Here is a 14,584-nt window from a genome sequence, read left to right as displayed (position 1 = left end):
ACCATATGCCCGTGACACAGTGCTCTGTCCATGGGCTGCACTGGGGGAAGGAGGGCAGGAGGCAGTTCAACACAACCCCTACAGTATTTTTATACCGTTTGTTTCAGTGTTTATTTTTGTTTTCTTTCTGGCAGAATAAAATATTCCAACATGCCTCCCATTGACATCATCTTGCTTTCTCAAGGGCTCCAAGCCCAACACAAAACAGTGCGCAAGGGAGCCTCTCAGCCACAAGAATAATCTTGGAAGCACATAAAATACCAGAGCCCATTACTTGGGAGACGCTGCCCCTTTTCCATTCCAGGCAAGAAGGTTAAGGAAGTTGTTTGCAATGAGAATGGAAAAAGACTTAAATCTGCTCTACCGAATGAACACAACCATCGGTTAACCCATGGAACTCACTGCCAGTGGTTATCTGGGGGCCAGGGGATTAGTGAGATTATGCAAGGTTTAGATGCTAATGTAAATCATGAGAACAGTAAATGCTCCGTTTCAGAAACACTGAGAAGGGACAGGCAACAAATCACCTTGCTGGTAAGAGATTGGAAAACACTTCCCTCCAGGACATACTAAGTCACAGGTGAGTGGGTCTTGACTCCTTCCCCTGAAGGCACAGCTGGGGACAAGACGACTGTTCTGCCAGGTTCACTAAGGGATCTTTCTGTTAGGTCCTTGAGAGCAGCAAGGCAGAGCCATCATCAGCCCTGTGAGCATGGAGCCAAGAAAAGCGGCACTGAGCTGGGGCAACTCCAGCAACAGTCCTCATGCAGAGGCAGGCAGTCCCAGGGCAGAGGGCCCCCATTGATAACCTCAGTTGCAGAAGCTCATTCTCTTCCTGGAAACCCAACGGCAAAGCATTTGATTGTTTTAAGGGACCAGCAGGAACACCCTAGCTCTGATCCCAAAAGAAAGCTTGTCTTTTTTACACCGTTATCCTTTAAAAGGAATAAATCTTGGAGCAATGCTGTCACAGGAAACAAGTCACCTTCAGCAGCAGTCAGCTGGTGAGGACTGACAGGAGTGTTAGGCAGCTCTCTGGGCATCAGTGACCAGTTTCCAGTAGAGAACAGGGGAGGAGGAATAACCCAAGCTCTTAAGATCTCAGCCTGTTTTCTGAAATGGGAATATAAAACACAATGAGGAAATCAAGCCTGATTTCCCCGTGCTGCATTGTACAATCCAGGGGTTACGAAAGCAAGCCTTGCATGCTTTCATGCAGAATACAATAGCAATAGGACTATTTGCATATGTCTGAAGTACAAAACTGGTATGTATTTTATCAGCAAAGGCAAAATATGTTTGAGTTCGATTTTGTTCCCAAAGAACTTTCCTTCCTTAAAGAAATGGCTCTTTCATCCTTTCATCAACAACTTTCCTCACAGCCCACTGGGAGTGCTGGTGGGTAATGAGAACAGCTCGCTGCTGAAAGGTGGGAACTGCACTGCTGTGAGAGAATTCAAAGGCACTTTGTTTTAGGTAAACTAGAAATTAGTGACATTACTACAGCTGTTGATTTAGCTGCACTGTCAGGCGGTGCAAGCTCAGACACTCTCCATCCTATGGCTCAGTGAGGGGAAACAAGCAACCATCCCAGATTTAGTGCACAGTGAAGGGTGATGAGGACAGAGAAGCTTCCCCAGATCACTCTACAAAAATCACAAGCCTTGTTGGGGCAAGACCCCAGGTGGAAAGGAAGATATGGCGGGGGAAACAGTTCCCCACAAGGGAGATAGACCATCAGCCTGCAGTCTCTGGAAGAGAATACTTGATCATCTGATGTGCTCACCCAATGACTCTAGTACTGGCCACTAAGTCTACACGCTGGAAAACCAGTTCTGAAGAAATTTTGAAAAAACAGCGTATTCTCAGATGTTCTGAATGGACAGTTAAGGATCTGTTTTTTAATGGTAAACAATTACATTCCTCTGTCATCTGATACTTTTTAAATTTTGGGGAGGGGGGAAGCTTTCTGAATTTTCAATAGTTCCTTTGTTAAAGCATCTGTTACTCACATAATTGAAAAGATGTTTGTTCAGTGGTATGCTTGAGAGTGCAGTTATTTAATCTTAATGATAAAGCCCCGAGGGCAGAAAATCTCAAGTAGAAACCTCTTGTTATTTATCAAAAAAATAACCAAAACAACAACAAAAAAAACCTCGAAAAAAATAGGAAAAGAAAAAGAGGACTACGATACCTCATCTGTCTTCAGGCTTAAATTCATGCTTGATGGAAAACTACTGAGACAGTTTGAAACTTTAAAAGTTTTCTGGGAGTCTGTTACTACTACTAGTGGGAGGGGGGCAGGAAAGTGAGGTGAAGACAAAAATAAAACAATTTGATATTATAAGAAAAAACTACTGCTTGGCAAGTTTTTTTGGGTCAAACAAAGAGCTAGCTGTAGTTTACAGGTGACATAACACTTGATTAACTTTTGCCTGAGGATGTTTTCACACTTAGCAATGTAAACCAAAACCTCAGGTAAATTACAACATATATTAGAAGACTACCATAAGCATTTTCACTTATATGCTCGAAAAGGCTCCTATTTTTTCTCCCCTCCTAAATGACCAGCTGCTATTTCCTACAAAGCTCCACCAAAATGCTTAAACTTTACCAAAATTATCCAAACGCTTTAACAAAACTAAGCAGCATTTGTAAGAAATGGAGGACTCTCCTTGCATATTGAATTACTTCACAATATCCTTAGGGTAGAGAAATTTCATGGTTCTTAAAGGGAAACCATATAAGGGACTTATTTTGACCTGCCTTGTGTTTCTGATAATACATAATATTTACGTGTATGATTAAGACTGAAAAATGTCAGAATGGACTCCAAGTTGGACACTGTATCTCACTGTTTTCAGTCTGCTGGAAGGGGACAGATGTGCAGCATGCACTGCAGGAGCCCAGGGGCCACAGACCCCAGTAGTCTGTCCCCAGAGCATGGCACAACCACCATGCAGGGCTGCAAAGCCTCACCGCCCACCGAGGTCCCCTCTCCACCACCTGATCCCTGCAGTGTCCTGGCAGCCAGGGCTTCAGAGCACGCTGCCTGTTTGGCTATCCGAATTTGCAGGGATATAAGTCCTGCCATGGACCCCTGCCACCTGGGTCTGACCAGGACAGCTGGACGGCCAAGGCTCTGGTGGCTCACAAGGGTCAGGCCGTGAGCCACCCCATGGTACAGTAGGGCATGGCACAGCCCAGCTCCTCCGTGGCTCTGCAGCACCCAGACAGGCCACAGCCCTCAGGGGCTACTCACTGCTGGCCATGGCATCTTCCAACACAACACATTCGGCCACTGCACAGCTGAGGGGCAATGTTGCACACTGCTTCACAGCAGGTGCCCCAGCCCTGCACATCTGTCCGTAGCTGCTGGACAGGGCTTGCTTTGGAGGAAACCGAGATGAAAAACAGCCAGGCTGTGAGGCGCAAAAAGGCCCCAACATGCAATTGCTCGCATTTTATTTGGAACTTTTTATACCTTGCGAAATAGCAAGTTGGTGGTGGTTTTTGTGTTGTTTTTTTTTTCTTCTTTCTTTCTTTTTTTTTGAGGGGGTGGAGGTGTAATATTTATGAAAAATCCCTAAGAGCAACGTCACTGGTGCTGCAGAAATACAGCCTATCGTTTACACAGGGTAATTAAAGCTGATGATCATGTGTTCTGTGTAAAAGCGAAAGAAACCTCAACCCCTGCATGTGAAACCCACATCTGCATTAGGAGAGGAAGGCGGTGGGGAGCAGAGCGCTTCGCAGAAGAACGGCCGTTTCTGAGGGCTTGCTGATAACAGGGAGATGGGGCACTGACAAGGGCTCACACTCCTCAGGAAGGCACAGGCCAATGCAGCTGACACAGACAGCAGGGGAACTGCCTGCACAAACAGTAATGACCAAAACAACAACAACTCCTCAGCTCTGCACAGCCCGAACCACAGAGAGAGCAGCAGCCCCACAATGGGAAAACACTAATGCTTTTTATATTGGTAATCATCTGTAACATGAGCAATTAAGTACAGTACTAATGGACTATAGCCAAGAGCCTGGTACTAATATTAAAAACTGACAGAGATGGATAGGTTTGGAAGGGAAACCAGGCTGACAAAGACATTTTATGAAGTGCTGGGGCCTACCTGAAACAACCCAATCTGAGGCAGGTTCGGACCAGCCATGCCTACAGTGACAATAACACATTCACTGGCATTACATGATACCTGCTACGCTTTAAATAAAAACACCCATTACTTCTACTCAGCAACCTGCACTTTCATTATTACACTCATTAATAAAACAAAAGTTGTCTAACTAATGCACGAATAACACTTACTGAAACACTTACTACCTTGCCTGTTTTAAAATGAAAACAGTTACTGGAAACGCAAACCGTACTGCTTGAAATGAATCAGTTGATATGGCATGCAGAATCTCCCCTTTGCAGGAGGAACAAGGCCATCACCTCCCCAAGCTGCCTGCCACCCAGGGCCCAGCAGGGGCAGGCATCGCAGCCTCTCCTGCCGTGATGTGTGTTGGGGAGCAGAGTGCTGCCTGCCCTCGACCACACCAGCACTCCTATACTTTGGCTTGTTTTTAGTGCTTGCCACCTTGGTACAGTTTCTGACTCTTTTTTTCTCTTTTCTTTGAACAGGCACAGGGTGTGAAAACCCAGCCTGCAGCGGGTGCTGGGAGGAGAGTCTGTGAGGCCACGTGAGAGCCACGTGCATTACACTCTTCAGTATCCTAATGCTGTCACTGGAAGGTCACTGCTGTCAATGCAGCCTTGGTATGCTCAAGCCAGTACAAACAGCTGGTAGCCTCTCCACCAACTTGAGAAAACCTAGTTACCACAGCATGGTGCCCTTGGCATCTAGTTGTGGAGACGGATAGCAGGGCTGACGCAAACAGCAGCACCAGCGACACCAGGGAGCTGCGTGTTCTGCCTCCAGTAAGAAAGGAAAGGCCACTGGGATCCAGAAAGGAAAAATCATGAGGTTTGTTCAACATTTACTTCCCAGCTTAATTCAATTTCCAGTTTAGCTTTACAGCTCACCTTCAAGTTAGAAAATGTATGCGCGTCCTGAATCATTAATGTGTATTCCTGCATTGCAGTTCTAGTTTTAGATTAAATGTCATCTGAGTGCTTTGGCTATAAATGAACATTACATTTACAGGTGCTGTGGTTAGAATTACCAACTGAAACAAACCATGACAATTTCATTTACTTCTTTTCTAAATCTGAGGCTCAATACAGCTTTCCCGTGGTGGAAAAAGAGGGTCTAACATCAGAAATCTAGAGATTGGATCAGTCACTGAGGTTTTTTCTATATGAGTTTTAGTCTTTCAGACCAGATTTGGTAAAGCACATCTTATGCCAGCTCAGAACTGATCTAAAAATCCTACAAGACCTTTTCTTCAGCTGCCATCTTTTGACAGCCTGCCGCAGAGACCTGAACAATAGGTCCTGCCTCATGTCAGAATTACGTCCTGGCTCTGGAACCCAAGGGCTCACATTTGAGCACTTTGATGTCTTAAGACTCATCTCAACCATCAGCTAAAGCTGTCTCCTCCCTCATATTCCCGGCAAGCAGAACTGGCTTTGGAAAGGCTGTGGTACCTTGAAGGCATGATGAATCTGCTCAGCTTTTATAGTCAGCACAACAGATTGTGGTACTTTGTAGCGTATCCCTAAGTAACTGCTGAGTAAGTCATGGGAAGGAGTCTCTGCGCATCAATGAGAAGAAGAGCACAATTCCAGGGTTTTGCATGTAAAATAATGAACCACTAGCACGAAAGTAGAAGAAAGAGAGGCGGGTTCATCATGTATTTGTGAATGGCTCATTTATTTTTCCATAGCTAGCGAGGAACTGTTCTCTCAGTGAATCTTGAATTTCAGCACCAAGCCTGGGAACACTTGCTCCCTGCGTGCCCTGAACCCGTAGAGCCTGAAACTCTCAGCATGCCTGGGTCTCCTCTGACCAAAAAAAACAACAACAGGGTTCTGCAAGGTACACCTGGCCAAGGAAAGCTCAGGCTGCCATCTTTAACCCAATCAGCTGGCCTGGGTGCAAGAGGAAGACCTGAGCCTCTTGGAGCTGTAATGAGGGAGGGGAAGAGCCGAGTCCAGACAATCTGATGAGTCAGTTAGGGCAATCTATAACATCTGTCAGCAACGCAATGGCAGAGGAAACCCCATCTGACGTGTATAGCAACTCACACAATCTGCCCCACTGTTTGGCTCCAAATTCTGTTATAGTGCATTAGATGGAACTTCTTGGTGCACCCAGGCCCTCATGCCACAGCTGCCACCAGTAAAGGACGGCAATGAGCCTTTTTCACCATGGTGTGAGCAGCATCTCCCTCAGAGTGGCCAACACATAAAACACGAAAAAAGGGTGAGAAATTGCTCAACACGCACAGCTCTGTGCACAGCAAGACCAGCCTTTTCCTGAGCCCAGCACCATAACTTGTTTACACTCTGGAACAAGATATTGGACTTTCCTTACTTGAGCCTGAAATTGCAGAGATTGCACTAAAATTTTCTTGTCTACAGAAAAAAGAAAAACAAAGAAAAGAAAGGAAAGGGTTGCTTCTAAAAATCTAAGTAAACCAAAACAACATTCCAGCTCCAGTATTTTATTCAGTGCATGCTGGCTTCACAAGCCCTGGAAGTTATTATCTACATGGAAAGAATAAGAAATCAACAGTTCTGACCGGCAACAATGGCTGCAGAGAAAGAGTGTTTGGCAGCAGCTTGCAGGCAGGGAGGAGGGAAGGAATGCAGTGAAGAAGAGGAATGCAGTGCTCTGCATGACCTACAACATTAACAGCACCCTGCATTGTGGGCCGCCCCATTATTTTGATCACAACCACAATTTGCTTAATTGGTATTCCTAAAAACCAACAGAAGACAAGTGTCTGCATCAATTAGCTCATTTCTCAATTTTCATTTTTTGCTCAATTTTTCAGCTTCTTTACCCGGAAATCTGTTATAAAAATTAAGATATGTCCCAAAGAAAATAGATGCTTCTTTTATGTATTTAGCCACTGGAGACATATATTGTGGTTTAAATTACAATGGATTATCTGGCTAAACTGTTGGGGGAAAATTTACTGTATCTTTAAGAAACCTCTCTCTCTCTCTTTCTCTAGTTCTTTATAAAACGCTTTGAAGGTTCTCCAAATTAATTTTTTCATTATTAAACAAGCATTTCAGATTCGTTATCTTACCTTTCATAATGTCTGCGAGTACATGTAGCAGCACTTGTGCTTCCAGGGTTACCACCTAATTCATCATAAATATGTTTCCATTGTCGACGGGCTGTTATCTGTAAAAATGGCAATGGAAAATTTAATCTTGCATCTTTACAGATTCTACAGCGTTTGAGTTCACAACAACAAATGCATGTGTGACACTTCCAGAACAGTATGTACTACAAGAACAATAAAAGCCCCTACAGAATATATAGAGCACACAAAGCTCTGGGTGTTGGGGTTTTTTTTGGTAAGTTAACACTACGCCTATTTTCTCTCGCTCTAAAATGGAGAGATCTGACTGATTCATTATCAAGTCACAAGCAATCCAGCCTCACAAAAGAGAATCTCAATCAATATAGGGTCATTAACCATAAGAAGTTATGCAGACAAATCCCACGGTGAATTATGAAAATGAAGCTAGACCCGTACTCAGCACAAATAATGATTACGTAGTTATTTTAACTGAATTAGAGAAAATAAATCTGCTGCAAAACCCAAATCCACCACAGAATTCTGTAAATCCACAAAAGCATAGTCTGTAACTCTATAGGTTACAAGCTGTTTATTTTTATCCATTTATGTCAGTAAAATATATAGATCAAATAGTAGTGAAATCTTAACATACTCCCATCTTAATATTTGAGCTATGTATTTTATTGGACTATTCTGATGAAAATAAACATCTTGTAACATATTGAGTTGCATACCATGGCTCTGTTTTTTGTACAGAAATTAGGATTATACAGAATAACAGATGGAAGACCTGGCAAAAGAATTGTTTCTGAATACCACTTTATTATTTTATATATTCTGCTATATTTAAAACAGGAAGAAAAACAGGAATAGGACAAGCACAATAGATCACCCTCTTTTGCCTGCAGCTCATAAAGAAGGCCAGTGGAAAATTGTGGGGGCAATTTGGGGAGAATTTTGTCATTTTCTGTGGAATGCTGTGGATTTTAATATATTCAGCCCTGGAGGCTTCTTTGGAGTTACCCACAGAGTAGTCAATGGCATTTACTGAGGAGCTAAAGGCAGCAATCAGAAGAAAACAAATATTACAACTTGCAATCTGAGGCCTGTAATTTTAATCTAGACAAGAGGAGATAGCTACCATCATTAAATATTACAGGGTAAGAGGTATTTCTTTCTAGCTCTACATAAAAGGAAAATCCTTCCTTTGCTGAAATCATTCTCTGAAGCCAAAAGGCTGGCTGGAGACTTAGCATTTGGTATTGATACAGTTTTCCTCCAAGTTCACTGCTTGTGCAGTTCTCAGAAAACATCAGTACCAGCTCCAACTCACTACTAGTATTTAGTAGTGCAGATAAATTTGGCACAAATAAATTAATGAAATAAAACTAAACACTCATCTGAAGAAAAAAGTTCATTTTGAATCTATTCAAGTCCTTACAACATATCTTCTCCAAGCTATCCACACTTCAGTCTATTATTTTTGCTGAAGGGGTCGAGAAACAGGAATAATGAGCTGTAACTTCTGGGAATATTAAAGGATGCTCCTTCTGCAACCTGAAAGGTCAAAAAGCACTGGATCAAGTCCCAGGCTGTAAAGGAAAGCTTGGATGGAAAGCTACCTCTGGTCCTGCCTCCCACACTTTTGTTATTGTCGTCGGGACAGGCAAAAGAATAAGGCATGGCCAGAAAACCCTTGCCTTTTGATAGATCCCCAAAATCAAAGGTCCGCCAGGGGCTGTTGCAAGAGGCCTTTTATCAAATGTAACCTGGCAGCCTCACAGGCTAAGGGAAAAAAAACGCTCAAAGCTACGCTGTGAGCTGTGCTATGTCCTCCAAGCAAGCCCAGCTCAGCTGGCTTGCAAGGCTTTGGGCCAGGACTTCATCTTTGGCTAAGTACAGTGGGGCTGTGGCAGAATCTCTGAATGAAAGCAAAGGATTAGTCAGCAAGAGAACGACAGCAAGTCCCCTTTTTAAACATGCCCATGCTACTATGAAGCACAGTGTCCATTTTCAAAAGGAACATAGCAGCCTCAGAACCAAAGTCTCATTAACTATGAGCCGAATCCAAAGTTGATACTCAAGCTGGAACAATAGCAAACACAACTTTCCTTAAGGTGAAAAGGGAATCCCACTGAAGTCACTGGACCTTTATTGGTGTCCATCTCCTCTAGGCTGCTAAAAATAATAGTATTTACACAAACATTTGCACAGCTTTATCCAATTCCGCCTCTGCAGAGGATCAGAACTCCTTGGCAATTAGCAGAGTTGTGCCCTCCCACGTGTAAATTTGACATTCCCTGAAATAACTGTTATTCTAACCAAGCCTGTAGATGAGTTTTCCCCTGCCCTGGAAAGTTTAGCTTTTATGCTTAATAAACTTCAAAGGACTAAAGTAAGTGATACATTGCATCCTTAAACAATCTGAACAAAATGCAGCGTTGTGGAAACCTCACAACTGCCATGCAGGGCAGCGCTGCTGAAGCTGGATGCTCATGCTGGCCATGTTCAAATTAAGGACTGCTTGCTTTTCTCATTGAAGTCTCTCCCACCCACCTTCAGTGATGATGAACTTCTTGGGGAGCCAGGAAAGAGCAGTGCTTGGCAATGCTTTACTTATGGTTACTGTTTGTACCAAAATACCTGCCTTGGTTGCTTTTTCACAGTGGTTTTCTACTCTGAACTGGTTCATATGTAGTCCTTGTTAGTAACACGCCCACGACTGGGGCACATGAGAAACAGAAAGGCAGGTAACAGAAAAGTGCAAAAATATTAAAATGTTTTAGTTAGGTGAGCAGAGAATTTCCTGTAAACTCATTCACAAGTGTCATTTTTAGGGGCATGGAGCTTTAGTAAAGTAAGACAACTAACATTATGCAAAAGCTTTAACAACTATTTCCTAAGCACTTTCCTTTCACACTTCTAGTAAATTCACTTTCAGTTTCCTGACTTCACTTGACCTGTTGCAGTAGACAACGTACAGAGGACAAAGTTCTTTACTGCTTTAGTTCTCCAATTTGTTTTTCTCTGCTCCCACCAGTATATACATCTCTCTTAGTGTCTGCCACAATACTAAGAGCACAGGATGTTCCAGGCTCATCTACCCATCAAGGCAATTGCAAAGGCCAGTCTAATCTCTGACAGCTTTCCACCCCAATGCTGGCTTCCGTTTTATATACAGTGGTCTTCTGGTTTGCGGACCCTTCCCACAGTTTGCTCCAACCTACAGCTCCACAGTCCTAGACCATGGCCACTGGGATTCAGGGGCGTTGAAAACCTGCATGCCATCTTTCCCTGTCAGCAGAATCTGGAGTTAAGCAAGAGACTGCTCAGTGCGGGGACCCGAGAGCAGATTTGGATCTTTTTCCTGTAAGCACAGTATTAGGCTGTGAGTGGTACTCAAAAGCAACCAAATTAAAGCAATGATCTTATCTATTAAAGTAGAGGACTGCTTATATAAACGCTTTTAATGGCATCTTCTGCTTTGAGGAATGTATGATCTTCTCCACTGCCAATCCCAGCTTCTTGCTCCAAATTGAATGGGGGTTTTCTGGTCATGGTACACGATCTTCGTAAGGCTCTTCAGAACAGAGCTCTGGCAATTAGGAGTTTTGCATTCCACTGAGATATCAGTTCCTTTGGGCCTGCCCAGACACAGAACTTTTGTATGCATCAATCATTAATTTCTAAAAACTAAAGCAATTTATTGTTGCTTCCAGAAGGCAACAGCTAAATGGGATCTCACTGACCTTCAGTGAAACTTAACGGTTAAGATCCATCCAATTTTCTTTTTACCCTTTATCTTTCTAAGACATCTGCAGGTTAAGCCCAGTCAGCACAACAGTCTTTTACAATATGCCAAGGCATTCCTCCTGTGCTGGCTTAGAAGGAAAGAAGTCACCTCAGGACTTGCCAAAGACAACTCTTGAAATAATTCCTGGAAGTTTCCCATCTCTGAACATCTGCATCTTTTACTCTCTTGACTTAGGGTGACTGACAAAATTCCAGTCCATGGTTGTTAAACGCCACTGCAGCTGAGCCCCCTGGAATGTGACTTTTCTTCCAAGGATTTGGGGACATTTTAAATCATTCATACTGTGAGGGCTTGCTGCAGAGAGTGCTTTCCAATGCACTCTCTTACTACGAGCAATAAAGATGCTTATTTCATCTACTTCACTGGAGAGAAACATGATCCCACCAATTCAAAAGAGACAGTTTTGTCTGTAAAGGGGTTAGACCAATTTGCATGGGATCCTAATTTTATTAAGGCTGTACTATGTCCAACATATTGTTCTGATATTACACTGCTATGGAGGACAACTAACTAAGAATTAGTAACCAAACAGATAATGGAGAAATAAGAAATGACTCTCACAAGCTGTCTAACTGGAGAGCCACTAAATAGAAACATATGACACACAATGATGACTTGACACTACTAAATATCCTGTATGTACAGCTAATAGTCTCTGCTACCAGATTCATTCCAGTATCTGAAACATAAGGAAAGACAGACAGTTTAGAAAATTATTCTCTGCACTTCAAATGCAATTTCTGGCAAGTTTCATTCGCTTTTAGATCCTTAAACAACAGGCCATACATTGTTCTGTGAATGTTTTTCAGCAGAAGCTGAAAAACACTGTATATAGCCTCTGCTTGATTCTCATTTTTAAAATCTCCTAATGGCATCTGTACACATACAGTGTGGACAGGGCAGGGGTTGAAACTGAAAATGGGCCAAGTAGCACTGTTCTGCCAAACATGAGGTTATAAACTGCTATAACTAGGGAAGTTTCTATACTCACTTCTAAGAAACTTGTCACCTAACCACTCTAAGTTCCAATATGTGATTTTAACCAGTCCATAATTCACTGCCGGCTCAGAAAGCAGCTGCTGCATGCTGAAGACAAACATCTACTTGTAAGAATTCTTTTATTTACAGTACTTCCAAGAGAAAAAGCTGAATGCATAAACCAGACATGTGAAATTTTAAAAAGAAGGTAAAGATGATGAAACCATTATAAGAGACTCATCCAAGCCAGATGGCAGGGTCTAGTCCATAGAGATAAATATGCTAATCATGGTAGGCTTCTGTCACCCTAAAACTGAAGAAAGCCTTTGCTCTGCACATAATTTCTCATCAAAAATAGTGCAAATGAATCACAATCACAGCTGTTTGTGAGAGTGGTAGAATCTCACTGTTACTGAACTACAGCACTTGAGTGAAATGTTAAATATGGGACTACGGAAACCTGCCTAAGATTCTGGAACTGAGGTCCACATTATCCCAGTCATCTGTTGCCTTATTGAAGAATGAAACTCAAATCAAACACAAGAGTCTCACTGATGCTCACCATAAAGAAATATATACAGACAAATGCAGTTCAGCAAGCTCAATGAATACAAGCCAGCTATAAATTTCTAAAAAAAATGAGCATGCACAGGTCTAAGTTTTGCAGCAGCTAACTGTCTAACATTCAGGTAAATGGACATTCAGGTAATACAAAGCAAAAGCACATCCATATTGAGGGTGAGATGTTAACAGGAAAGGATGACATCAAACAGCCTCCATGTACAACCCAATTCATGTCAGCATGGTCCTCCCAACTTCAGCTCTTTTGCAGAAAGAGTACAGAAACCACTCACAGCTGTAGAAAAAGCCCATCACTTCAACAGAGATGCTCACAAATCAATGCTGGGCTCCCAGGTATGTCAGAGAGCTTGAGCTCCTACTGCTGTTTTCATCAAAGGTGGCAAATTCCCCTAACCAACTGGGAACATCTATCATCAAGGATATCTCCAGGACAGGAGAGAATCCCTCCGAAAGAAGGATGGACTGATGCTACCCTGTATGAGTCTGATGTGTGTGAACTTTCCCCTCTGATCCTCTCACGTTTCTTCTCACATAGACCGCTGTTGTCGGTAAACCTGGCTCTCTGACATCTTGTTCAGAAACTCATCCTCCTGTTCCTGCTCCCTCAGGCACTGAGCTTCACCTTCTTCACCATCTCTAGATCCTCCTGCCCTCTCTCATTCTGGCACTAGAACTCAGCGTTCTCCAGCAAGCCCCCACTTTGGCAGCCCTTCTGTCCTCAGTCTCACCAAGCAGATCTGAAATGCTGCTACCTTCCTGAGTGCTCCAAACACCTCATTCCCCTTTCAGCCTTCTCTCGGGCTCTGGATCAAGATCAAGATTTTAGCCCTTGCTTTCATTGTGCTTTACAACTCACAGCAATTACTGTTGGCTCATCATTTCTGGAACGATGTATCTACGGTAGCAATTCATGCATATATACTCCTTAGCATACCTACGCACGCTCCTGTACATAAGTATGGTATGTGCTGGTTAATGAAAGATATAGAAATAACATAAGCCAAATCAAGCACGTGTTTTTGTTGAGAATGTCAGATTCCGAGTTTCACAAAATCCTAGCTACACCCATGCTAATAAACTCGGGTTGTTAATTTACAGAACAATATGCTTTATTGTAGGGAAAGAAAACAGTGAGTTCTGTATTCTGCTTCAAGTGACTTTCAGTCTCCTGATAGTGCATTTCTTCTTGTCAGTTCTCTACAGCACAGATATGTCCCAGATTACTTCGTAAACAAAGCAAAAATAATTTCTTTCATCCAACTGCGGCAGGAACTGAACAACTTAATCTGATCATTGTGTGCAAAGAAAATATTTCCAATGACGACATCTTCCTATGTCAATTGGCTTTTATTACAGATGTCATCTCTATGTGCCATATTAATGCAGCTCTTTCTTCTCTTTTCAAGATTTTAATCTAAGTTTGTTGCTATAATATTTTATTGGTTTAAAATACATGCTGTAAAATCCATGGCCTCCAAATTTTCCTGCAAGCTAAAAATAAACTGCTCTTGTGAGATATGGTTAGCTGATAAAAAATGTCAGAGACTTTTCTGAATTACTTTGATAACTTCCTGTTTATGTGGTACTGACCCTTGTCTAATAAAGTTCTTTTACACTTGGAATAAGAGAAGATACTGCAGCATACTATTCCTTAATGGACAATGCTGATTACTTTTGAAAGCCTTTAATACATTTCCCATATTAGACATGAACAGATGTCAGGGATGTTGCCAAGTGAAATTTCTTTTATGCAATCTTGGCTTGTTGTACAATAATAGCCCTTTCTCAACATGGGAAAAAATTACAGACCCAACTAATTTCCTTGACAGGGAAGAGTTACATATGTTTTCCACTTGTAGCTTTTACGACAAGTTTACAATTTTGCCAAACCTGGAACTAATTGGGATTGTTTCCAAAAACGGCCCAATAAACCCACAATGTGTACAGCTAGCTTAAAATGCAGCAAATGATTGTTTGCTTTTACATCTT

The 14,584-nt window shown here is 42.4% G+C and overlaps 1 protein-coding gene across 1 annotated transcript in view; it reads right to left on the bottom strand.

Annotated features, from left to right (window-relative positions):
* ARID5B (AT-rich interaction domain 5B) overlaps positions 1 to 14,584 on the bottom strand; it is a 29,145-nt gene that overhangs the window by 14,177 nt on the left and 384 nt on the right. Inside the window, exon 2 of the mRNA XM_010714251.3 lies at positions 7,222 to 7,424. Coding sequence (XP_010712553.1) covers positions 7,222 to 7,424 — 203 coding nt within the window. The remainder of the gene's footprint in view (positions 1 to 7,221; positions 7,425 to 14,584) is intronic.

Source organism: Meleagris gallopavo, chromosome 8, assembly GCF_000146605.3.
Source record: "Meleagris gallopavo isolate NT-WF06-2002-E0010 breed Aviagen turkey brand Nicholas breeding stock chromosome 8, Turkey_5.1, whole genome shotgun sequence".
Classification (NCBI taxonomy): Eukaryota; Metazoa; Chordata; class Aves; order Galliformes; family Phasianidae; genus Meleagris; species Meleagris gallopavo.
The sequence above is the reverse complement of the archived record's forward strand: the minus strand, read 5'-3'. Positions and strand labels throughout refer to the sequence as shown.